The 27,432-nt window shown below is 35.5% G+C and overlaps 2 protein-coding genes across 10 annotated transcripts in view; one reads left to right on the top strand and one right to left on the bottom strand.

Annotated features, from left to right (window-relative positions):
- The window catches only part of LOC105218914 (G-protein coupled receptor dmsr-1), a 463,512-nt gene that overhangs the window by 72,191 nt on the left and 363,889 nt on the right, over positions 1 to 27,432 (top strand). For all 5 annotated transcript variants that reach the window (XM_054234674.1, XM_054234670.1, XM_054234668.1 and 2 more), the window contains exon 3: positions 22,321 to 22,401. The gene's annotated coding sequence lies outside the window, so the exon portion shown is untranslated. The remainder of the gene's footprint in view (positions 1 to 22,320; positions 22,402 to 27,432) is intronic.
- Positions 1 to 27,432, bottom strand: part of LOC105217474 (pneumococcal serine-rich repeat protein) — a 159,170-nt gene that overhangs the window by 45,779 nt on the left and 85,959 nt on the right. For 2 of the 5 annotated variants that reach the window (XM_054234643.1, XM_054234644.1), the window contains exon 3: positions 25,235 to 25,291. The exons of 1 other annotated variant lie outside the window; for it this stretch is intronic. In XM_054234643.1, the coding sequence (XP_054090618.1) occupies positions 25,235 to 25,291 (57 nt within the window). Of the gene's footprint in view, positions 1 to 279; positions 25,652 to 27,432 lie in introns of those variants that run through there. 2 more of the 5 variants (XM_054234649.1, XM_054234646.1) reach the window with 2 other exon arrangements.

The raw sequence follows: 27,432 nt of genomic DNA, 5'->3' as shown, positions 1-27,432 counted from the left end.
TATGTTTGGCTGTTTGTTTGACCGTGTGTATCTATGTATGTTTGTCCGTAATTTCATATGTGTGTCGTATCTGTCTGTTTGGACTAGCTAGCCGCTTGTCTATCGCTGTCTGGGGTCTACGCTCCCATTTATTTCGAGTTTTCACACAATTTCGATTTTCATGTGTTTTTTGTTGTTGCTTTTGGTGAACACAAAGTGATTTTAATATTGTATCGTTGTTGTTGTTGCTATAACTTATAACTATGTATGTACATATGTTTGTATTTAAATGCTACTTACGCAGTGTTGAAGCGTGTTGAATCGCCTTAGCCTTAACTCGGTTGTTGTACGGCTATTTTCGTATTTAAACGCTTTGTAGTACTTGTTGTTGTTGTTTCCAGCTCTGCACTGCAATTTTCTCTCTTTGCCAATTCACGCTTGTTTTAACTGCTCACAGCCAGCGTGTGGTAAGTTTTATTGCTTTGCTATTATTGTTATTGTTGTTGTTGTGTGCTTATTGCAGTTGTTGTTGTTATTGACCCGTAGCGACGTGACGTATTCAATCTGCAGTTAGTATGTAGACTTGTTGTACGATCTTGTCAGTAGCTAGCTTGCCTTGCTGAAACTGTCTGCCTGTGCTACGCTTAACATTCTGCTACAACAACAACAACGCCAAATTGCTTCGTCTCGCACAACGGTAAGTGCCGCGTCGGCGACTCTTGGCTTCCACAGACATCCATAGACATTGGCAGGTATGCTGGCGCCGTGTCTTTAATGCCACGAATATTTCATGCTGTTTACCAATAGACTAGAGCTACAACAACCTTATACCGCCAACAACAACAACACCAATGATATGCAACTATTTAGCTCAAGTTGTTTTAAGTGTGTGTGTGTGTGTGTGTGTTGTTGCGACTTCCTTTTCAGGTTCTTGCTTGCTTGCTCGCTGATCTTGTGTCGCCTCTTGGCACTCACTCAGCTTGTGACCGCTTTGGATTGGGTCCACACACACGCAGTTGCATATATGTGTGTATGTATCTGTGTGTGTCTGTTGGTATCTTTTAAATACTTTATTTTTATTATTAGTGTCTACGGCATGCACGTACGGCGCTTGTTTATTAATGACTTTGCTGCTGTTATTGTAATTCGTACGCTTGTTGTTGTTGTTATTGCATTTTGCACACAGTTGTCTGTTGCTTCCTGGAGGCGCTCCCAGTTGTTGTTGTTGTTGCTCTTATTTGCTTGCCATGTACTTGAACGTCGGACAATGTGTCGCCGCTGTTGACGTCGTCGTCGTCGTCGTCACTGTTCTTTTTGTGTAACTCAAGTGTCTTCGTTTAAGACACACTCACACAGTTAGCGAAGTGCAATGTATTGGTAGGGTATTCCTCGACCTTTTTCTTCAAGTATCTTTATGATCACTTTGGTTTTTGTTTTTTTTTTTTGTAACCGTTTTGTATTATTCTCGTCGTCTTCTACTGATTTTGGTTTTATTTGCTTTTGAACTCTCACAACTGTTTCGTGGAACTCAATTAAACACGGCGACACAGTTATGAATCTCTATGGGTACTCTTGTTTTGATGAGTAACGAATTTGTTCGCCGGTTTAATCACAATTTGAGTGGTTCTTTTGGGAGAGAAGATCACTGACAGATCCCTTTTTCTACTAGGTTGAGTTTGAGGATCACTTGTAGATCACTTGCAGATCACATTATCAATTAGAACCCTTCATCTAAAATCGAAGATCACTTGCCGATAATTTTTTCTATTAGAAATCTTTTATAGGACATCGAGGATCACTAGCAGATCACGTTTTCTATAGCGATGAGATCGAGGATCGCTTGTTGGTCACTTTATCAGTTAGAAGGGTTTTACTTAAGATCGAGGATCACTTCCCGATCACTTGCAGATCAGTTTTTTATAAGAAGGGAGTCGCCTAAGACGGGGGATCACTTGTAGATCACTTGTCGTTCACTTTTACGATTGGGAAGATATCAAGGAGCACTTTATCTATTGGAAGGTTTTCACTTGATATCGTGGATCACTTTATCTATTAGAATGAGATCGTGGATCATTTCTTGATCGCTTTATCTATTATCTTTTTAGTATGTAACACTTCCTTATTAGTATCTTTGTATTTGTGTTGCTTACAATTTGAAAGACTTCAATTAAATTTTTCAAAATCAACTTAAATTCACTTGGCAGCTGATCGTGTCACTCAACACATATTCAACATACAACTATATTTTATACTTTTTACACTATTTGTATGCTTTGCGCGCTACAAAATTGCACTTCAAAGCGCTCGCTGTTGATTTATGAATACTAAAATTTATAAAAGATATTTTCATTTATAAATTTTGTAATTTTTCTTTGAAATTCACACATTTCACTTCCAATTTCATTGCATTTTCCGTTCGAATATACACTTAAATCTAAATATTTTACAGAATTTATAATTTCACAAAGCGATCTTCGCGCGCGATCACTACACTTGTTACGGCATTAAGGCGTACGTTACGAAATTAATACACATTTCCTGCGACGGCGATACAATTTTGAAAATTCCAAGCCGCCAATTCAAGCGCGCAGTCGATTGCCTTAAACAATTATTTTTCTAAATGCACACACACGATCGCTCTAACTAACTAGCTAGCTACTTACTAGTATGTATCTAAATATTTGTCTCACACTTAGCATACGGAATCGCGCGATCTTGACGTATGCAACGTTACGCTTAAACTGAAATATTTTCTATTTGATTCACACAAAACACACAGCACAATAATAATAAATGCATGCGCCGCTGTAGTGAACGCTGAGGCGTTAACGTCGACGCTAACGAGTACCAAGCTGCGCGGCAGCGAGACTACGGAGTACAGAGCGCGTACAGACAAACATATGTGCGCCGCTTGAGGTCGCTGTCGGCAGCAGCAACATTTATACCGATAGCGACGCAGTCCCCATACAACAACACACAAGTGTACTGATAGTGCGTCGTGGTCTCAGTCTTCTCGGTCGGAGACGTGGACATGGTCGTCAATGATGATAACAATAACAACACATGTGTAACAAGATGCTGAATAACAGCTATGCTCAACATACATACATACATAATACAACTGGGAAAAGCAGACAATTACAAAATGTGAAAAAAAACAACAAAAACACCAGCGCTTAAGTGCAAAAGAACACCAACAACTACGGCAAACGAGTCTGACTTTATGCTAGCGCTGGTGTGACTGGTAAGTGTGTGGCCCACAGCCGCAACGACTGACTACCCGGACAGTGGAGACAATAACCCAAAGCAAACATAAAGAAAAATAAAAAAATACAACAGCATGAAAAAAGATTTAAGACTCCGTCGCGCAGACACAACGACAGTCAAACGGACAGACGCTGAGGCATGACCGTTCAGCGGGCGGGTTAATTGAACGCGGCGGCAGAGACGTTTGGTCAGACGCGCAGCCACTTGGACTGTCAGACCAAAACGGAGTTTACTTGTGGGTCTTGTGTTGCTGTAGTGTCTGTGCAGACACTTTTTAGCTACTATCTACGGGCTCAATTACTTCTTCTTCTTCATCTGCTTTGGCTGGGTCTTCTTCACACTGTACGAGTACTCACTGTACAGTGCAATCAGCACCACTTGACTTGTGTGTGACGCTACTGTCGCCAGTCTGTCGCGGTCGACGACGTCGATCTTTGTGACTTTTTGATAACTTTTGTTCTTTTGCTTTGGCTGTGAAATGCAACAGATGATCGGAGCTCATTCTTATTGTATTTTTTTTTGTTATTGTACTGTCTGTTCTTCTGCTACTTATGCTTGCTTGCACTGAGATTGCACACACATGGCGATCGCGCTGCGTGTATGTCGTCACATGCGATCGCGCTGATTTCTTTTCGCTGCTATTTTTTTGTTGATCTTCGAATAAATTGCACCTGTGTGTGCACGCAAAGAAACTTACAAATAAATTGGCAAAAAAGAGCAGAAAATGTTCTTTCAACACTTTTTCCGCGCGTTCGTGTTGACGAAGTGTTCATCAAAGCGCTCCAAACACGTAGCGGATGTAGGTAAAAAAAAAATCAGAAAAAGAATACCAAATCAGAATTACATTAATACGACGTTACAAATGTCGGTATAAAAGCACAATAATGAATGACAAGAACGTAACGAACGAAATGCCAGCGCTTTCAGTAGCCACAGCGTTCTTGGCGACGATCACTTTATATGCCGACTGCTGAAATGACAACAGTTCGCAAGAACTGCAGAGCTGAAGACTCATAGACGACGCGAGCACACAACAACGACATGGTACTTGTTTTGTCTATTGAAGAACACGACGACCAACGTAGCGTCGAGTCGAGTCGTCGCCCCAAGCAATAATATCTTGGGCTGACTTGGTGACTGGTTGGACGGCCTGTTGTTGGTGGCTAACCGCTCGCTAAACAACAGTGCATATACCGCGAACGAGTTTAACATATGACAACACAATACACAATCCGAACAACTGCTAGAACTAGCAACAATGACAGCAATGACATGACAGACAAAAAACAAAAAATTAAGAGTCAACGATAAGAGCACCGAGCGCGGCGACAAAAACAATGCAAGCAATGCTGATATGTGTTCAGAGTGGACAAGTATCAAGAAAATACTAATAAATATAAATGAATAACAAAAATAAAAAAATAAGACAAAAGCCGATAATAAACGAATATGATAAAGTGGTTGTGTTGAAAACGAAAACGCTTTGCTTACGTAGCGCAATAACGCGCTATGTATGTATATACGTACATATTTATGTATAATACATTTTCGAAAAGCGATCGGAGCAATTTATGAGAGCAAGAATAAGTTACGGGGAGTATAAATTTGTTGAAAGTAGCAATATTCTAGGAGGGATCTCTTAGTTGTTATAGGATATGGAAATAATGTGGGTAGAGTTGTAAGTGACAGACATGCTATCTGATTTGAAAATAGTGTCTCAAACTAGGCGGTTATAACTTAGTACAGTAATTGGGAAATATTTGGAAATAAGGTCTCGAGTTCTCAGTTAAAGGTCAATGAGCTTCCTGGAGAAAACACCTATAAAACATCGCGCGGAAACTAGATGAACTCGAAATAATATTTCCAATAGAGATCGGTGATTATTCTTGAGTTGAAATATAAATTTTTTTGTTTTGGTCCAAGGGGACTACTATATACGCTGTCATAAGGGTCTTTCTCACTTATTAATCTTGAAAATTACACGCGGGACTGGATCTCATCTCAAAACTCGGTGGACGAATTTGCCATCGTGTAATTATACACGATACATTCACTACTACTATAAGGCCGCTTAGAGATGAAAAGTCACATTTAGTACAAGGGACCACGATATCTCATTAAAAAGTGGAAAAGATCAGTGATCATTAAAGAACAAGAAAATCTCAACCAGAAAGTGTTTTGAAGAAAGTTTTATAAAACAGAAAGAAAGTCAAAAAATAAAATTTAAAAGGTGAGTAATCTACACTAAAATTCGTCAAGAGATCTCAATGAAAACGTCGATGCGACCACAAAACATATTTATGAGTAGATCATAAAACAAAAATCCAGAAATTTTTAGCAATCTGGGCTAATATCAGTCAGATTTTATTAAGTTACTGTAAGAATCATACAAAGATATCATTAACAAAGTAAAATGAAAACTAATAAACATACTGACAGATGTATGTATACAGTTAGTAGTATTCTAATTCAATCACCGCACGATTTCACGCAGGCAAAACTGCAAACTCAATGATCTATAAAATTTACAACTCAACAAATCAACTTGAACAACGAAATGCTCAACGAAGCGAACTAAGCAAACAACAAACCAATCAGCCAAAACGCTGTTGCTTAAGTACAACACCTCGAACCACTGAGAGCAATGCAAAGCGACTAGCAAAATGCACGAATTTTTTTAACAAATGCAAATTGAAAACTACACAAACACACTTCGTAAAACAAGAAAAAAGAAGAGCAAACGCGCTAGAACATTACGAAATCAAGTAGCGAACACAAAGAATGGCAGCGCAAAAATACTAAAGCGAACGTAAACGCAAATCAAATGGCAAAAAAAACGAGCACAAAATCGCGCAAAATAGTATAACATATGGACGGAGCGAGTGAACGAACGCGTCCAACGGTCGAAAGATCGAACGATCCACCAACCAACCAACCCACAATTATGCATAACAATATAATATAAAATAAAAATACGAAAGTGTACATACACACATCCGCACGTCTGTTACGAAAATGACATGGAATAATTGAAGTGATCGTCGCCACACGTTCACCCCCACTCAATCGCGCGCACAATCAGCCGCTCGATTACTCAGCAAAAAATCAGAAAGACCGCAGCGAGAACAGCAGCTGCGACGCAATGAAAACGCTTAGTGTGTGAGTAAAAATGTGTGAAGCAAGGCGACGTGTCTTAAGAAACAAGTGAGTCGCCACCGCCGCCGCCGCGCTGATCATCAACTAAACGCCGATCGTCAACGATCGCGCGGTGTGCGCTTCTGTTCAGTGCGGCGCGGCGCATTGCTTTTATTTTCATTTATTTATTTGTAGCTATTTTAACGTTGGTTGGCGCGATGTTTGGTGGTGCATTGTCGAGCGAATTGATCGACTGATCGTTGTCGACAGTGTTAGGAAGTGGCGCACTCGTTGCCGCCACAAACTGTTGCTATACGCTATGGCACAAATGTAGCTGTGTTTATGTAAATAAACAACTGTATTTGATTGAATGCAAACATTTATATGGCGATATATGCAAGTTCGAAATCTATGTATGAAGATCAGTTGATCGTACGAACAGTGTGCTTTCGCGGCGCACACTCATTCAACGCTACCAATTATGTAAGTATGTACGTACCAACGTCACGTCACGTCGCGTCAGCCCCAACGTCTCACGGGTGCGCGCTCTGCACTAAAAGGTGTTGATGATCATCGAGCGCAACGTCATGATCGCGCTCATTGACTGTCATGATCAGCACGATCAGTAAAAGTATGTATATACATATGTAGTATGTACTTAAGGCGCTGCCAGCAACAAAACAAAGTCGCAACAAAATAACCAACTACAACAAAATTGAGAAGAAGAAGAGGAAGCAAATAAACAAAAAAAAATTAAAATAAAGTAAGAAAAAAAAATGTATGAAACAATCGTTCGACTTCGAAGACACGTTGTTACGTCGTTTTTTCGCTGCCGCCATCACCATCGCTTTGCGTTTGCGGGTAGAGACGTGCCGAATTGTTGGCGACAACCAGACGCCAAAGTGCCTCACCACAGTGTTTTTATATAATTTTTGTTATTGTACCTACACATGAACGCCAACAATTCAACAACACACAGATACTCGAGTACACATACATAAGTAGTATTCGTGTGCCCGAGCATACATACTCTTAAATATATCGGTTTGTTGTTATTCTTAGCCATTGTTGTTCTTTGACGTAGTTGGTTCTGGCTATTTTCGTTGTGTGTCGAACGTTATTTTTTGCAGCGCAATTCATTGGCTCTTGATCGGTGTCGCGGTGTTTGCGGTGCAGGCGGAGGTCATGTTCTGCTGTCAGTAGACAATCTCTCGATCAATTCGCGTTCGCTTATTCAGTGTTGTAGCGGGGTATTCTCGCTTTTTTCATATTCACAAGCATGCTGATATTTATACTGGTTTTCTGGCGTTGTGTTTTCGTTGCGTTGATGCTTTAAGTATTCAGCGGTTGGGTGCTATAATCGTTCTTAAGCGGATAAGCTCATGATTGAGGTAATAGGAATGAATCTCTTAAGAGTTGCCAGGTGGTGTGGGTCTTAGGAGATTTATAGATTTGAAAGATTTTTTCAGGGTCTGCTCTATATATGTATTTGCCTTGTTATTGGAAGGCCATTGAAAGGTCTGCAATTGTATAGTACAACCGAACGATAGATGATTATGATCGTTCCTTTTTATAAGAAATACACCCACTTTTTTGTACAAATTTAGATCTTGTTGAGATCGAAACACTAACAAAAATATAATACTAGGAAAACCCTTAACCCTCTAAGCTGAGCTTCGGTTCGAGTCTTTGGGTTTACTACTGCTTTAATAGATGATTATTGTGAAGCTTTAGAGAAATTCAAGAAGTATTTGAAAAAACTATTTACTCGTGTTCAGCGTTAACCTTCTTTCAATTATCAAGAAGACTCAACACATAGTTCTAGGGTTGCCACAAACATATGTACATATGTATATGGAAAGTCAAAGTTATGAATTTAAATATATTTGTTTTATTTGATTAGAAAAAAATTTGATGGAAAAAAAATTTTTGAACATTTTAGAATAGGGTTGCCAACTAGAATAACATGTGGATACTTGGCCAAAATTTGTTGAAATTAAAATTTTGTATTTTTTTGTGTGTAAATTAAAATTAAGAAATTTTTTTTTAACGTGAATTATAATAAATATAAAATTTATTTCGTATAGGGTTGCCACCTATTCAAATGATGGTGAATTATTTAACGCTTAAGTTACAAAAATATTATGCCAAATGCATAAAATTTCATAAAATGTAACTAATTTATTTCATATTTAGTAGCAGGGTTGCCACACTTGTATGCAAATAACAGAAATTCGACTTTAATTTTTAAATAAAATGTCATATCACATAAGTCTAATTTTCTAATGATTGGCCTAATAAATGTGCTGTGCTCTGAGAAAACCTATCTCAGTTCTGAAATCTTTCATTTGAGATTTGTTTAGATCCCAAGGAAGAAGTACAGACAGTTCTCTAGAGTTGTTGGATATTTGAATCATCCAGAGCAATTAGAATACAAACTTGTTCCCTTTAGAGGGTCAACAAATATTGGTTATAACGGTAAGGTTAGAGTATAACCGTTACACGTTCTCTTTAGAGTGATTTCAAGTGAATAAAATATTAGACTTAGGGTCCTCTCATACTCAATCGGAAAATAATAATTGGTGTGAGATCTCAATATTTCCAAATAAGGACTTCTCTCTAACGGTATGGATCAATGGATGATAATAATTGGATAATAATTGGTTTGAGATCTCAATATTTCCAAATAAGGACTTCTCTCTAACGGTATGGATCAATGGATGACATGCTTTCCATCCTCTTTAATATAAATATCTTATTAAAGATGACTCGAACACTGTACTTAATGGTCTTCATTGTGATAATCTAATGGGAAAAAATATTTTTAATAATCACTATATGGCAACTCTAGCGCGCTAAATACACATTTTAATATTTATCCGCACATTCCAACAAACCTACAACTATGCAAATGCTTTATGTCGATCAACGAAATGTTCTAAATTCGTCTGCGATACCCACCAAAGATCACCGCTGAGAGTTCAGACGCATGTTTTTCTTGTTTCTTGTTTCTCGTATTTTTGTACGAAATTGCACCAAATCGTCAGCCAGCGCCAACGCTTTTGCCAGCGGGAGCGGCGCACATGTTGCTCTCAATCGAAATTCCTTGCCATTTTTCTATGCTTTAAAAATAGCTACAACACACAACAGTGGAATGGCAACAAATCGACAAATATTTAACTATTAATGCCCAGTTTATGTGTGTGTGTTTGTTAGTGTATGTCTATGACTCTGTCCGTCTGTTTGTAGGTAGAAGTGGTAGAAGACTGGTTAACTTGAAGTGGAAAAACTAAATTGGCAAAGACAGCAAGAATATGAGTGGAAGTGAAAAAAAAATTACAACAACTGCAAAAGTAGCAATGTAACAGCATGTTAAACGGTCAGCAAAAATGACAACAACAACAAAAACACTAACATACATATATAATAACTCTTGTGTGTGTCTTTTCCCTGTCAATTTGTAGTGGGTTGGCGTGAATTTAGTCAGTTTTTTTCAACAAACATATGTGCATACATACAAACATACATATACATATTTACGCCGTGTGCGGCTGCTTAAGAAATTCTAGTTTTGCCAGTTTTGTTGCGCTGTCAGTATATACAGTCTTAAATACATTGGTAATTACAGATATAGTATTTCAGCAAGTGACAATTCTTATGGAGACATATTGGCAGTTAATTTTTGCGCATACACATAAAAACATATAAATCTATAGAACTATTTATATTTCAGACATTAGCTGTCACCGTTACGGCTGTTCATTTAAAGAATTTTTTTTTAATTTTTTGAAAATTTTTATTTTTTATTTTTTCTCAATTTTTTATTATAATTTTTCGAATATTTTTCTATTTAAATTCTTTTTTAGTTTCTTCTTTCAATTCTTTTTTCCATTTTTTTTTTTAATTTTAAAATGTTTTTTCTATTTTTCTTTTAATTTGTTTCCTATAAAAAATGCGTTTGTCGGCTTTCGGTTTCGCGCTTTGCCAACCGCCTTCAGGTCTCAATTCTACATCCGCACGTACATATTAACACTCTACTAGCTAAATGCCGCTGTCTGCTTTGTTAAAAAATGAAAAAAATATATTATTTGCGTGTGTTTACATGTGGCGGCGCTATTTGTATTCAATTGTGGTCGGCTTTTAATTGATGTCACATAATTCCAAGTAGGTTTGGGTGTGGATTCCTAATTGAAGTTAAATTTTCGTTTCGTATTTAATTTGTATTTTCTTTGAAGTCGTTTTGTTTAATTCCACCAAATTTGGTTTGTCATATATTATAATTCTATCGAATGCTTCCTAGAAAAATTGTATGGAGAACCCCTTTTTTTCTATTTATGATTTAAGCATAATTAGTGATTTTTCTAAGTAATTCTATAATTTATTTGGTCACTTATTTGCATAAAAACCCATTTGATCAGGAAGATGATGAACATTAATTTAGTTGAACCGATTTGAATTTAGGGTAGGTTACGAGACTGGTCCCTGTGTACAACTTTGGAATGCCAAAACCTAAATAGGTATATGTAGATCAAAGTCCTTTGTCCTAGTTAAGTTCGAGTAATGAGATCCTATATCGTGCCTGATGAGATTTTAACTAATGATGCGCGATCCGATTGCTCCGACCAAATAATTGATTATAAGAGATCATCTGTTTATAATTCTAACTTATGCATGTGGTTTAATTCTAGATATGGTCAGAAGATTAATAATTATATTAACAAGTAAGGAAAGGCTAAGTTCGGGTGCAACCGAACATTTTATACTCTCGCAATTTATTGAAAAAATTTTATTAAGATAACACACAAATTTACCTATAAATTCGGCATAAAGTTTAATAGAATAACGAAAATCGTCATATGTAGATATATGAGGGCTGAGGTAATTCCTGAACCGATTTCATTCATTTTCACCAACTAGGTACACTATATCCAAAACTATACACTCACTAAATTTCGTGAAGATATCTCACATATTAGCCAATACATATATGCGGAATAAAGCCCACCGTATTTTTGAAAACCTATAATCAGGTATATAGGAGCTAGGAGATGTTATTATCCGATTTTAATAATTTTTGGAACAGAGACACACTATTAGAAGTAAACAATTTCCTCTGAATTACATTGAATTATCAGAGAGATTTATCATATTTTCGGTTAACATTTACCCTTAGACGCGGAGTTCAACATGTTCGATAACAGGGGCCTTGAAAAGTTATAGTCCGTTTTCGAAAATTTTTTCTCAAGTGAAGCCAGAGATGATGTGTACTATTTGTGTAAAGTTTTATTCCGCTATCTTCATTGGTTCCTTATGTACATATACATTATAAAGTGAAGGAATCAGATGGAATTCAAAATTGAGTTATATGGGAAGTTGTCGTGGTTATGAACCGATTTCATCCATTTTTCTCATGTGTCATCAGGACGCCAAGAAGGTATTATGTACCGAATTTCATTGAAATCTGTCGAGTAGTTCTTGAGATATGGTTTTTGACCCATAAGTGGGCGATGCCACGCCCATTTTTCATTTTGTAATAAAATCTGAGTGCTGTTTCCTTCTGCTATTTCTTCTGTAAAATTTAGTGTTTCTGAGGTTTCTCGTTAGTGAGTTAACCCACTTTTAGTCATTTTCAACCTAACCTTTGTATGGGAGGTGGGCGTGGTTATTATATGATTTCTTTCATTTTTGGACTGTATAAGGAAACGGCTAACAGAAACAACTGCAGAAAATTTGGTTTATATAGCTTTATTGGTTTGCGAGTTATATACAAAAAACCTATTTGAGGGCGGGGTCACGGCCACTTTTCCAAAAAAATTACATCCAAATGTGCCCCTCCCTAATACAATCCTATGTTCCAAATTTTATTTTCATAACCAAGGAATACGTGTTCAAGTTTCGTTAAGATATCCCAATTTTTACTCAAGTTATCCGTTGCACGGACTGACAGACATTCGGATTTTGACTCGTCTCGTCACCCTGATCATTTTGATATATACATATAACCCTATATCTAACTCGTTTAGTTTTATGACTTACAAACAACCGTTATGTGAACAAAACTATAATAACTATAGCAACTTTTGTTGCGAGAGTATAAAAATTGAAGGTATGAGGGTTATATTTGAAGATCGTAAGGTATTTATACGGCTTAAATGGATGTTTTTTTTTTATAAATATAGCAATCGTAAATTTCAAAGTTCAATTATTATTTTCTATTTAAGGTCTGTTTAAGAGAATGGCAAATTTTTTTGGCATCACAAAGGTTTGTTCTCAATATTCGAATTGTGTTTCCTTTTGGAACAGCCATCGAACATAACCTAACTAATAATGTCCGAGACTCTTTGGTTATTATGTATTATTATCTTGTGTTGATCTCTGAGAGAGTAATACGGCTGCTAAATACAAGTGTTTTGAGAAACCAGAAAGCACCTTTAGTTTGATCTAATGTATATATAAAGAACCTTCGAAAAATCAAATTATCTCACTTCAGAGAGTGGTTAGAAACTTTTAAGAACCAACATTGAGAATAAAACACCAAAATTCAGCCAAGAAATTTAAAACGAATTTGATTAAATGTCGCACTTTTTATGAGAAAGCAATTATTAATCGCATAAACACTTACAGCTAATCTTAATTCGAGGAAAAATATTACATAACCTCAGAATTATTGTCATAAAAACTTAAGGGAATACCCTGAATAAATAGGAATCAACTAGTGTTCTAATCTCAAATTTTATATTCGAATTGCTTGCAGTTATCAATAAGCCACAAAGACCTTACATAAATACAATTCAATTGTACATATATTGTATGTACACTCAGATGTTAGTATGATTACTAATAAATAAGAAAGTAAACAGATAATACAGCTGAACATATTATTGAACTTAGCTAAAATAACAAGTGCTACAAACGCATTTAAATGTTGGATTTCTGTGCTTTCCAGAGAACTTTTTTGTACAATCTAACATACAAACACATAACTTCTTATAAAATAGTACTAAGTATAGTATAAATAAAGTTGCTTTGGAAGCTTTCTAATGAACAGCTAAAAAAATAATATTATTGACATTTATATTGTAGTATAGTGTAGTGCTCTAAATACGTATAGTATATATACTTTTGTTAGCATGTTCGTATGTATATTTTTTTTAAATGAGATAGTGTTAGCAGTCTGTATATTTTCGTGGGTTTGAATGTAGCATTTGAAGTATGATTGAGAGTTGAGTTCTTTTATGAGTACATACATGCCAAAAATGAGTTGATCTGCGCTTGATTATGGAAGATACATAATGATAATAACGAAGGAAGGTCTTTAGAGGAAGAAGAGTGGAACAGAGCATAGAACAATCTCCCGAGTCGTATAAATGTGAGGGGTATGAAATGAAGCAAATAGGGGCGGATAAGACAACGATCGGTTTAAGGGAGTTAGGCAAAGTCAAGGATCGGATTCTTTTATTTCATTAAGAGATCAATTGAAAAAATACTTATTTTCAAAATGGGATTATAGGGGAAGTGGCCCAATTCTTTCACATTTCGAAGTGTATGCAGCATAGTAATTCTCTAAACCAAAGTTTATTAAAATTGGTCGAGTAGTTTATGATATTGAAAATTTCATCAAAGAGGTGTTATGTCGATTGTCAAAACTTTTAGCTAACTACGAATATATCAGTTTTTCTGTTTAGTTGTGCTTCTCAGACAATAATCATTACAGCTTTATTTTTCAAAAATGACGTTTTATAGTCGGTGGGTGCAGTTATTAAGCATTTAGACATGCCATAATATGGATTGTCCTTGTTGAGGTTCATAAATCATGTATCCTCTCTATGTTTCTATGTATCGCCTTGTTTTACATTAGAAAATTATAATCTCAAATAATTAATATGTAAGTTAATAATTTTGGTTTCTGGGCGTGGCAGTTATCGGATTTTAGTACCAATATATCAAAATCTCAATTTGTTCCATCAATCGGATCACTTAGATATATAACTTTATATCTTTCGCGATTATTCTAAGGTATCACATAATCAATATACTCTCTCCAGTGTGTTGCGTGGGTTTAAAAATAGAATTTCAACACAAGCAAGTGATAGCTACGGGTGTATATCTGAAGCACACTTGATGTACCACGCTGAACGGTGACAATATTTTCATAGCTGTGCCATTAAACAGCCATTGACAGTGAGATTATCGCTGCGATAATGTTTGTTTAGGCCATTTAGTTTGAGTAAATACAAACTGTTGTACATACTTATAGAGATATATACAGTTGTATTGATATACACTTAGATATATATAAAGTACTTGACTGACTGATAACATCAATCAAGGTAGTTAAACAGACATGTGTAAAATAAAAATACATATGAACACTACAAGCACTAACAACGTAACAAAAACAACAAATACCATAAAAATATTAATGGAAAAAGCTTTTACACCTTTCTTTCTCGTATCAACACTTCACCATTGCTATGAAATACGATCGCCTCAATGATCAAACACAGGTTTATATACACAGACGGCCATACATTGATGTGTGATCACTTAATGACCGCATTTGATAAACTGGTTTGATTAATATGACGTTTTTACAGCCGTAAATAGTGAATGAATGTGCGTATGACGTAGTCGTTTAGTCATATCTGAGTACATACATACATATGTATAGTATATACTCATACTACTTTTTCAACTTGTTTCTGTGTATATTCATGTGCGCTGTGAAAGATGTGTGTAGATCAGTGATCGCTGATCAATGAAAATGTGTTTTCCGTCAGGTCTTTATCAGTGCACCACAGTAAGTAGGTGCTTCACTATCTCTTAATGGCACTAATATGTATTTATATACATAATTATGTATGTGTGGCAGACATTAAGATTACAGGAATATTCCAGATCGGTGATCAATGATCTCATTATCAATGTTGTATTTTTTTTTCAAATCTTTATTACACAATCTCTTTAGTTGTTTGTGGTGGCTAGCGCTCGAAATATATTTTAAGTTCATTCGAATATGAGATATAATTTGTCTTATAATAATCTCTATACCATTAGATCTGTTCGAGAAATCACTCTGATTATTTCAGTGGATGGAGGTCGGTTGAGTTTATAAGTGATTCTTTAGATAAGGCTCTCGGTTGGACTTTTTGTGTTTTACTATTTCATACATTCAGAATGATCAGAAGAATAACTAACTGATCTTACCAAGTTTATTGAGACATACATTACTCATAAGAACCTCTACGCTTTAATCTGAAAGATCACCTATTCGAAGATCATTCTGATGACAAAGTAGATCATTTAATTTTTGCAATATCCCTAAACAATACAACTTTTTCTGAGAGTACATGGTTTGGAACCAAAGTGAACCACCAAAACCTCGTCACCGTCATTTGAACGATCTTCTTTCTGAATATCACATGGATCGCAATGTAGATCACTTCTTTCTAAACGATCAAATCTCTTTCGTGTATACCGAACTGCAACCCATATATTATTAGAGCTTCTTTCTGAAGATCATTTCGTTAGCAATGCAGATCACTTCGATGATGATGATGTAGATCACATCTCTTCTGTCAGCAACCATCGACGATCTATCAACAACGATCGGCTGCATGAGATCAGAAAATGTTTCATCGCAAACATATGTCTAACATTTATTTATTTGTACAGAGCTTTGACAACGACTTGTTACTGAAATATACTATTTTTCACCCGCAGCTGGTTGTCTGTTGCGCTGCCGCCGATCAGTTGTGACTACTTCACTCAATCACTCATTCACTCTGCCAAGACATATACATATATACACATCACTGCCGCGCCAACACTTTATTTGAGCAGCCGCTTGAACTCATTCAATCGATCGATCAGTTGTTCGATCTTTGTTTGTGCGCTGCTTTTGTAATCGACTGCCGGTTCGTTTCCGTTTCAACGTTAAAGCGCTGGACGCGCTACATAAGCGTCGTGATATCAAAAAGGAAAACTCAAACAAAAAAATGCGATTGGCTTCCTATAACCGATCAATGATCCGCACATTACATCTGCACCCACTGTCTGTATGTGTGTAGCGGTATAAAAAGGTTGTTCTGTCTTGACTCCATGAGGCGCGTTCGTTACGTGCCCGATTTCATGGCGCGCTCTGCAGCGCTGACCTGAGATTTGTTTATTTATTTTGATTTTTTACTGCCACCGCAACTAAAAAAGTATGCGCGCCGGAGCACGTGAGTGTGTGTGTGCGCGCGTCGCTCATTTCAATGGGAATGTCAGCGCGCTGGCGTGTCTGTAAATACTCGTAAATGTTGGCGACGGAGGTGTGCATTGCCAGCGGCGCGTTCGCTTAAATTGGTGTTATTGCCGGTAATGTTTTTTTGCTTTCATTTAATTTTCTTGTTTGAACGTTTATAACAACTTTTGTTGTTTTTGTTGTTTGGGAATCGCCATTGCGGCGCACACTTAACGCATACGCCGGCTTCTTGCCGCACCTCTATTAACACAGTTTGTAAGCGCGCGGCGGCTGGCAAAGCGTTTCGAAGACGCGCGCATACTGGTGGAGCGACGCGGCACACTGGTGGTGGTATATTGGTGTTCGCAGACTTGCGTCGCCAACAAGTTATGTGTTGCACATGCTGTTGCGCGCGGCGTATGCGCAAGTATTTCAGTGTATGCGCGCATTGTTGCCGTGGCCCGGGTCGTTGATTATCGGCCAGCGCGCGTTGTCTGACTGTTTGCGGATTGACTGTGGCCGCGTTTTTTACCGCCGCAAAGCTGCGCCACTTGCAGTGTGTGTCGTCTTGTGTTTTTATTGTTGTTGTGGCTGTTGCTTGTAAGCTGGTTTGCCGTGCTTCTTATTATGCACTTGCCCGTTCTATACAAGTCTGTCTGTCGTGTACAGCTGTTGCTCGACTTGCTTCGCCAATATTGTTTGCGCCACCGCCGCCGCGCCGCGCTGTACCGCTGCTTCACGCATTTTAACAACTTTGTTCGCCTAAAAAATGTGTGCCTTCACTCACACTCGCACTCACATACGTATTATTTTACTTACTTATTGCCAATCATTGGCATTCACCGCCGATCAGTGACCAAACTGGGCAATCGCTTCGACACAATCAGGTTGATCGCGCCGCTTGTCTGTGGCCACTGGCGGAAAATAAATTATTCGTTTATTTATTACCTTATTGTTGTGTATATGCAGCAAAAATAAAACAAAAACAAAAATCGAAATCATTAATGATTTGATTGGATTTTATGTTTTTTACTTGTAAATTGTGATTATTGTTTTTGTTGTTTTCCATTTTTTGCTGAAGTGGAGATTCATTGGAATTTCGCGCAAATTGAGTTTTCAATTGAGCGCAGCGCGGCGCAGACGCCTGTCCATTTTAGGCTAAAGATTTAATAGTCTACACCCATTTGGTGTAAAGTGCTCCCTCTTTTAAGAATTATTTAGAGCTTTTGAAACTTCCTGGGTCACTACGATTTCATCAGTAGTAGTCAATGAACTTAAGAAATACAATGACTGCAGTCAATGACTTGGTGCCATCTACAATACGCCAAGAAAGCTATATGACTGGAATATGTATAGCTCAGTCTCATTATGTGGGCCTGAAACTAAAAAGTCCTGTTTACAAGTTCTGTTACTTGCTACTAGCAACTACAAAGTAGTTGGAATTCTTGAATTGATACTCTCAACATTGTTGAAGATGAATCTGGGATCGAAATTCTGGATTGATTTTCGATGATCCCAACAAATATTTCAACCAAGTTCTTGATATTAGTACCGAAATAATGTTCCAATATCGTTAGTAAAGACATTTTGCTCCGACAGATAAGTTAGTATGGCTCTTATGAATCACTGAGCATTCTTACTCTCGGGAAACAATGAACCAGATACCTCAAATAGTGACTCAATCGAAGGTTTTGACTTTGTCTGAAAAAACTCTTTAATAGTCGTCATACACCTTTCGTTGGCATTATTTGAGCTTCTTTTTCAACCTACGAAGTTATCATGACATGAATTTAATTTTCCATTTTTGGAGAAGAAATAATATGGTTAATACTATGTTAGCCTAGAAAACAATAGTAATTTTGATCTGAGGAGAGAATTCAGAAATCAATTTCTCTTGCTCCAAAAAAACCTACGAAGAAAGCCAAACACTTACATAAATCTGGACAAGTTGACTCGAAACCTGAGTAGAAAGTTCTTGGTTCCCATAGATGAAAGCACAAAATCACTTGTAAGTTATTGCGGTTATTCTTCTAAAGTAAGTGGAGGTGGAAAAGGTATCTTAGGGACAAAAAAATATAAAAATTTCGGTCTATGTCATCGAGTGTTTTGAATGAAGGTTTCAAATCGATAAGGTTTTAAGGTCTTGAACTAGGAATTCAAGAACCCTTATATTGTAAAACAATCTATAACGGTATCTATATCTAAAACCAATTTCAAGTCTCAGTGTCGAGAGATTGACCAAAAGTATAAAATCTCTCTCTGAGTTAATACTGTTATGATAAGAACTTAGGTGTTACTTTCAAAATGATCTATTGCACTTCCTTACAAAAACAACAATTTAGTTGTTAAATCAATAATATCAAAGAGGTAATCTCACGATCCGCATAACTGCACTTGTTCCATAATTTTTCAACGCCGCTCAGCCAAGAGCGATGAACATTGTTTTCTTAAACACTCAGAAAGAGATAGTTGCGCAGCTAAAGGTAAACAGATTTGTAAATAACTGTCAAGTACCTTGTTGCATGCAACTACCTAGTGCTTAGGTGTCACTGGCCCTCACACACTTTGCCGCCACAAAATTCCGAATAATTTGTATTTGGCTTATTTTTATTATTGCCACGCCAAGCACTTCACTGTCTTTGGCGTGCAGGTAAAAAGGGCTGGAAGTGTGCACTTCACACATTTCATTGCTCTTCTTCTTCCTATTTCGCTTTATGCTCTACCACACCTTTACAAAGTGCTTGTTTCTGTGTGTGTGGCAGTAAATTGCTTTGGCGGCTTTGTTGTAATTGCAGTCTGGTTGTTGACGTTAAATGGATTAACAATGCTTTGTGGCATATATTGCAAGTGAGCTGCACTTGGCGGGTTCGGGTCAAGTGCTTGAGGTCAGTGCGCGCGTTCAATCCGCACACATTCCGCTTTGCTTTGCTTTGTACAAGTGTTTGTGCATACCTGCGTGCTAAGTGCACTTGTTACAAGGTCTTTGCTGTCTATTTATTGCTTTCTGGGTTTTACCTAGGAATCCCCTTTTATATTGAATTTATTGTGTTTATTTGTGCGCATTGTATTTCGTGTTCGAGTGTTTCGCTGAATGTCCGTTATTATGAGTGCAAATGAAAGGTGCTTTAGTGCATGGGTTTTACCAAGGAATCTCCCTAAAAGAGAAGTGATTGTTCGTAGTTGGTTGGGGTTTTCCCGGGAATCTCCTCAAATTATAAATGAATTGTTCATAAGGTAAGAGTTTTCATTCGCTTGCTATGACATTTGTATTCATAATTTTGAAACTTTATTAAGTGTAATTTAGTGTAAGTATGCCCATGAAAGTTTTTATTTGTATTCATTTTCATTTTAAAATTGTTTTAAAATATCCTTCAACTATGTATCGTATGTATGGTATGTAGTTAAGCGGACATTTTTTGTGTTACGCGATTTGAAATATAAATATTTGGAACAATTCCTAAAATAGATCAAAATTTTCACCTTCAAACAATTTATATTGGACTATATATATAACCATATTGTAGATTAACTATATAATTTTGAAGATATAAAATGACTTTGACTCAAGCTTCAAAACTTGGATAGTACTCTCTATTCCATTTTTAGTCGCTTATTTTTTCATTCGTTCTTTTCTTTCTCTTCGTTCCTTTTTGTATTTTTTATTCTCTAAAATTTAAGCAACAACTCTTTTCACTCTTAACTCTCTCGCCTTTCGCTCTCTTTTGTGGATTTCTGGAGAGCGAAACGCTCTTCTATTGCAAACGTTAGCAGTTTAAAACCAAACCTTATTACTCTCAAAATGATCTTAATAACGAAAGAAACTTCGTCTTCCGAATCAATAACTTAACAGTTATTCGGATATTTTGGAATATATATTAACCGATTGTAATAAAAGAGACTAAAACTCAGTAACTAATTAGGTTGAAAAATTCGTATGTGGAACCATATTCACTGTGGATGTACGGAAGCAGATATATTAGAATTTCTTGCGAATCACGAAATAACTCTTTGATTCAATTTCAAAATGGCAAATAATCCCTTCACAATAACACTTATTTTCCATAAAAGTCGTTTTTAATATAGAATTTCATCCAATTTACTTGTATTGAGGGACCTAACAAAGATATCGAAATGTAGTCCAAAAAGCGTCTCTGAAATGCGGGAATTCTCTTTTAAGACGGTCTTAGCTTCTCATATGGCAAAATATGCGGATTTTGGTGTCTTCCGATTATCTTGATGAAACTTGGAAGACGTATTTCTTGGCACCAAAAGAAGATTAAGTTTGAAAATAGGCGTATTCGGACCAGTGCCACGCCCACAAAATGGCAATAACCGAAAACATATAAAGAGCTATAACTAAGCCACAAATTAAGCTATTTAAGTAAAATTTAGTATGAAGGATCGCACTATAAAGGGGTATATGTGGATGTAACTTTTTTTGGGGAAGTGAGCGAGCAAAATACTAAAGCTATATCAAGGAAATTTTCTAGAGTCATTTATTTCAGGTATTGCCTTATACAATCCAAAAATGGAGGAAATCGGATTATAACCACTCCCACCTCCCATACCAAGGCTATGTTGAAAACTATTAAAAATGCTTTAATTCAGTATGGAAAACCACCAGAAGCCTTAAATTGCGTTATAAAGATGGTGCAGAACTGCTGCACTCAAAATGGTATACAAAATTTTAAATGGGCGTGGTTCCGCCCACTTAGGTTTCAAAATCCATATCTCCGAACCAATTTTCGACCAATTTCAATGAAATTTGGTTCATAATATCTTCCTAGCTTCGCAATGATATGATGTGAAAATAGTCCAAATCGGTTCACAACCACGCCTATTTCCCATATACCAGAACTTTGAAGTCGGTCTGAATAGTTTACTTTACAATACGTGTATATGTATAATGTAAGCACTAGTAAAGATATCGGACAGAACTTTGCAAAAATACTATATTTAAAGAGTGGCAACGCCCTTCTAAAAATCGTCGAAATCGGTCAATAAGTTTTCAAGACCCTATATATTGAATATGAGGACCTGAGTGCTTCTCCTTAGTATCACAGTTATTTGGAACAAATTCAGAGGGAATATTTTTCTTCTAATAATATGTTCATGTGCCAAAAATGAGTGAAATCGGGCTCCCATATACCTAATATTAGGGTTTGCAAACTTTCAATGGACTTTATACTATATATATGCCGAATATGTGAGTCAAATTGTTTGTTATGTTAATAAAATTAAATAAATAAATTGCGAGAGTATGAAATGTTCGGTGACACCCGAATTTAGTTCTTCCTTACTTGTTTCCTGATATATATATATATATATTCTGGAACGAAATAAGTATGCCTTCTTGAGTTTAATGTACTATTGAGTCCAAATGGGGTCCATATTTACTCCTAGTTCCTATATACCCAATATAAAGATTTCTGTCATTACGGTATATGTCGTTCTATATGTGAGATAAAAATTATAATTAAGCGATTACATTTTCTTAAAACAAAAGTTAATCGATTATTTATATAATTAATTTTAAATTTCACTTGTATTTGTTATATTTTCGTTAGTCGTATCAGTTCTTAAACTATAAATACACTCTACGAAATGCAAATGAAAAAATCAGCCAAAAATTTGTTGGCAATTAAAAGTTAAAATTATTGTGTCTATTTTATATACTATATATCTAAGTAATGAGTGATTTAATTTATTTTTAGTGTCATTTCATCACATCAACTACGTAACGCTCACAAAATGCTGCACAACAAAGCACATGCGAAACAGCTGTACATAAGTAGGTGAGTAACACACTGTCTAATTTTTATAAAATCGGCTTGGCAAAAATAAATATAAATACATGTACAGTGGCGGTGAAAATAACGACACTGAGATAAGGTATGTGCTTCAATTTGCAATCGCACACATAAATCTAATCGCCGGCAAAAAGATAACAAGCAGATAATTTTACTTTTATTCCCTACAATTTGCAAACATCTACTACACTCAATTGTATATATGTATGTATATATGTACCATACCGTTAATTTCGCAAAACACCTGGAAGCACTGTCTAGCTTACACACCCCATTGTTCCACACACACAAGTATGTACTGTAATAAATATTAGCCGCCAATACGCCGCTCTGGCATACCAAGCCACCAACCCACCAAGTGGCGCACACAGCGTTCGTATGTTAGTTCGCGCATTTTCATTTCGCGATGACGTGTCGACCTTCAAATTCTGCCAATGGTTAAGGGTGGGTGGTGTGCACTGGCGTTCATTGGAATTTATGCAATTAATTTATTTCCTAGCGGCGGAGCGTAGGTACAATTTTTCAATGGAATTTCTAATAGCTTTTCATTTTCGCATTTGCGCGCTGAAACAGCGAAGCGCTTTGTCTCTGTGTGTTTATAGAGCAATTCAGCCATACATATATACTATATATTTGATTAACAGTATTTGTTTTCCTTTCTAATGATTTTATTGGAAATTTTCGATTTGTGGTTGCCGTAGAGACGAGGTAATTCATTAGCTTCTAACAAAGAAATGTAAGACTATGCTGAATTTATGGCACTTTTGCTGCGGAAATGATTTTGTTATGTGGAAAGGATAAGCGGTATGCATGAATATATATTTATATAATATGTAACCGAAATTTAGTAGTAATCTCCATATATGCCTATATCGAAGCTTATGTAGCGATTAATTTACAGTTAATTAATTCCAATATGTGTTTGTGGTTATGGTATTAATCCTTTCTGCTGTCATAATACTGTCAAAAAGTTTTAGGAAAACACTGAAAGCTACTCAAATATGCAAATCTTTTGTATACCTATACATAAACAATTTTGGTTGAAATTTCTAATCAAATAAATTTGTTTCTATAGATTTTTTTATCTACTTGTGTCCCTTGTTGTTTTTAGTATTGAGTTGCTGACCTTGAGTATATGTATATTTATGAATTGCATGATAACTTTTACTTTTATCGACAACAAACTGATATGAAACACATTCTTGGAAGCGAAAGTAAAATTATTCACACATAGTATACATATTATATATTAGATATAAGGTATTAAGGAAGCGACATGGCCAGTATGTAAAGGTATACATATATATGATGAATCTTAGTGAAGAACATCTTTTAGTTGAGATTTGTTAGTAATATTTTGTTTACTGACACGCCTACCAAGGCGTGTTCTATGGGATTTAGGTCTAGAGACTGTGGAGGAGTCGAAAGAATTTGAGACACATTGTATATGATCCAAATCCACGCTTCGTGAACAGTGCGATTGTAGCCATTGTTCTGTTGGAAATGAAAGTGTTACCCAAGATTCAGCTTTTGAGCGCTTTATTTTAAATTATCCTTCAGAATATTTTTTTTGGGAAAGTGGACGTGGCCCCGGCCCATACTTAGTTTTTTGTTCATATCTATACTATTAAAACTATATCAACGAAACTTTCAGGAGTCGTCTTTTTAGGTATTTCCTTATATAGTCCAAAAATGGAGAAAATCGAATTATAACCACGCCCACCTCCCATACAAAGGTTATGTTGAAAACTACTAAAAATGCTTTAATTCAGTAAGGAAAACTAACAGAAGCCTTAAATTTCATTATAAAGAAGGCACAGAAGAGCTGCATTCAAAATTGTAAGCAAAATTTTAAATGGGCGTGGTTCCGCCCACTTATGGGCGCAAAACCATATCTTCGAAACTACTCGACCAATTTCAATGAAATTCGATTTGTAATATTTCCCTTGCATCCCAATTATATGTTGTGAAAATAGGCCAAATGGGTTCACAACCACGCCTACTTCCCATATACCAGAACTTTGAAGCCAATCTGAATCGTTTACTTTACAATATATAAAGGAAGCACCAGTGCAGATATCGGAATATAACTTTGCACAAATACTGCATTTATAGTGTGGCATCGCTCTTCTAAAAATCGCCAAAATCGGACCATAAGTATTCAAGGCCTCATACATCGAACCTTAGAGCTTCGAATACATTTTTTAACGAAAATAGAGGTGAATCTCTCAGATATTTTGAATAAATTCAGAGGGAATATTTTTTTTCTAATATAATGTCTCCGTGCCTAAAATACGTGAAATGGGGTCATAACTTCACCTAACTCCCATATACTTAATATTAGGATTATCAAACTTTCAATGGACTTTATACCATATATATGCCGAATATCAAATTGTTTGTTATCGTAATAAAATTAAATAAATAAATTGAGAGTATAAAATGTTCAGTTACACCCGAAAAAATGATGCCGATTACATTAATTTACCGGCTAAAAATACTGTTACCGATTACCTCGGAAATTTATTGTTGAATTTTTTTGACGTACGTACGTCGCTCAATAATATAAATTCTTTATTGAGTTTTTAAATTTATCAGCGTGTCTTTAAATATCTATTAATATTTACTACAATTTCCACTAGTATTTATTATTCAGTTCCGCCAGAAGTTAGCTATCCCTTACTATTTTTTATTTTTTGATTTTTTAAACAAACAAAATATTCTTCCCACCCTCATTGAATTGCGTTCAACCAAATTAATGCAATTATTTAATTTATTTAGGCACATACAAGTTGAAAAATATCTTCTATACACTCACCTTTGAGCCGCTCGCGCGCATTCTCCAACGCCGATTTTCGTGAATTCACTGTTGACTCTGCGTGGAAAGAGTAGAAGAAGAAAACAAAAATGAAAATATTTAAAAATTATTTATTGCACGTTGTTTAAAAATAGGCCAAAAATAATTGTTTTGCTTGGTTCACAGAGCGAAATTCGAGGCAATTAGTAAGTGTGTTCGGAATGTCGGCTGACTGGCGCAGCTGTGGCGGATGAGTTCACGCCCACGCATTGACACTGACATTAAATATCCACTTTTCCGCTCAAGAACAAATTATGCGAGGCACCAAAAAAAGAAAAAAAAAAAACAAACAAAACAATTTCAAGTGGCGTCATGGCACACAAAACAACATTTTTCAAATAATTAGAAAGGTGAAAGAAAATTCGAAAAAAAAATTATTAAAAAAAATAGAGAAAAATGCTAAAAAATATATATAAAAATTCAAAAAGGAAAAAAAAAATAGAAAAAAACACAAAAAAAATATTTAAAAAATTTCGACAAAAATTCAAAAGGAAAAAATTAAAAAATTAAGATAATATGGAAAAATTTAGAGAAATTATCATTTGAAGTGAAATTGAGCGTCAAGCGCTAACAAAAATAGCCAGCAGGCGGATTTTCAAGTATTTATTTTTAGAAAACTAAATTTGCATTTAATTTACGAGGCTGGCAGCGCGCAAAAGTATGCAATAAAAAGTGAAAAAATTAAAATTGTTTCTTGTTTCTTTTTGTATATACAATATATGTATGACTTCAATGTGTCTCCGCGTATTTATGAATGTTACTCTGGCTGTACGAAGGCGCGAACGTGGCAACACTTGCCGCGACAGCTGAAATTGCTTGGATAAAATATAGCGTTTTGGGCCAACTTGTGCGCGCAAAAATTTCAATAAATGCCATTTGTTGATGTTTTTGTGTCTCTTTTTGTTGTTGTTGTATTTTTTTGTGAATTTGTGCTTTGAAATTTCTAAATTTCATTCGAATACTGTTGCTCGGACCACAACCAACGATTCATAGCGTGGAATTTTCGCAAAAAATATTTACACTTTTTTTCATTTCATTTTCTAATTTTGACGGCTCAAGGTCTGTGGTGAAATTTTTTAAATGCTTACAACAACAACAAATGTGGTTGGCAGTGCGTTAGAAATGTTTTTGTAACAAACAACTTTTTTTCTGATTTAAAAAAAAAAAATCATTCAAAATTTTGAGAAAAAAAATATTTTGTAACAGGTGGCAACACTTCATAGAATATTTTTGAAAATTAGATTTTTAATTCTACATATATATTTAATTTGATACCCATATCTTTAAATTTTATTGAGTAAACATGTGAATCAGGTGGCAACCCTTTTCAAATATAATTTACCTGTAAGCCATTTTAAATTTTATTTCTTGTTATCTGCATAGCAATAATTTGATTATCTTCTCGAATTAGTTGAATTAAATATTTAAAAAATATGGCAACCCTGTTTAAAAATTATTTCCAAATGAAATCTTTCTTAAATATTTTTGATTTGTAAAATTTCTTTATGCTAAACTTTTTATAATATTATTTATATTGTTTTTTTCAAAATTGTAGAAAAAAGTGAATTGAACGAATAACTGGCATAAATACATTAAACTGGTATAAACAAAAAGATATAGAATATACAGACAATTAACTTCTATATTTCAATTCAATTAGATAATAATTTTTAAAGATGTTTATGTTGCTTTCACTTCGTCGTGAAAATTAGTGAGCAGAAAAGTGACGAATCGAACACTGAAAATATTCCCAAAGAGTCTAACAAAAGTCTTACTGTATATGCAAATGTACACACCCATTACTGTATATTTATTGGGCCAAATAAATTTGCCGGCAAAATTCTAGCAATTAATTCAAATTCATTTATAAAACAAACAAACAGCGGCGCAAAGCGATATTTCTGTAGAATAGATGGCAATAAAAAATTTGAAATAGCAACAAAATTGACCTTCAAAACTGGACGAATGCAATTCTTCACACTTCGCACACTCCTAACCCACATTGAAATATTTGCATAACAATTCAATTAATTTGCACTCGCAAATAAACAGTAAAGTGCAAAGATTCGTAAAACAAAATTGGGAATGAAATGAAAAAAAAATTAAATAATTAAAATAGAATATTCATAGGAAAAATTTTATGAAAAAAAAATAAAATT

This window comes from Zeugodacus cucurbitae, chromosome 6 (assembly GCF_028554725.1).
Source record: "Zeugodacus cucurbitae isolate PBARC_wt_2022May chromosome 6, idZeuCucr1.2, whole genome shotgun sequence".
In the NCBI taxonomy this organism is placed as follows: Eukaryota; Metazoa; Arthropoda; class Insecta; order Diptera; family Tephritidae; genus Zeugodacus; species Zeugodacus cucurbitae.
This window is presented reverse-complemented; position numbering and strand designations above follow the sequence as displayed.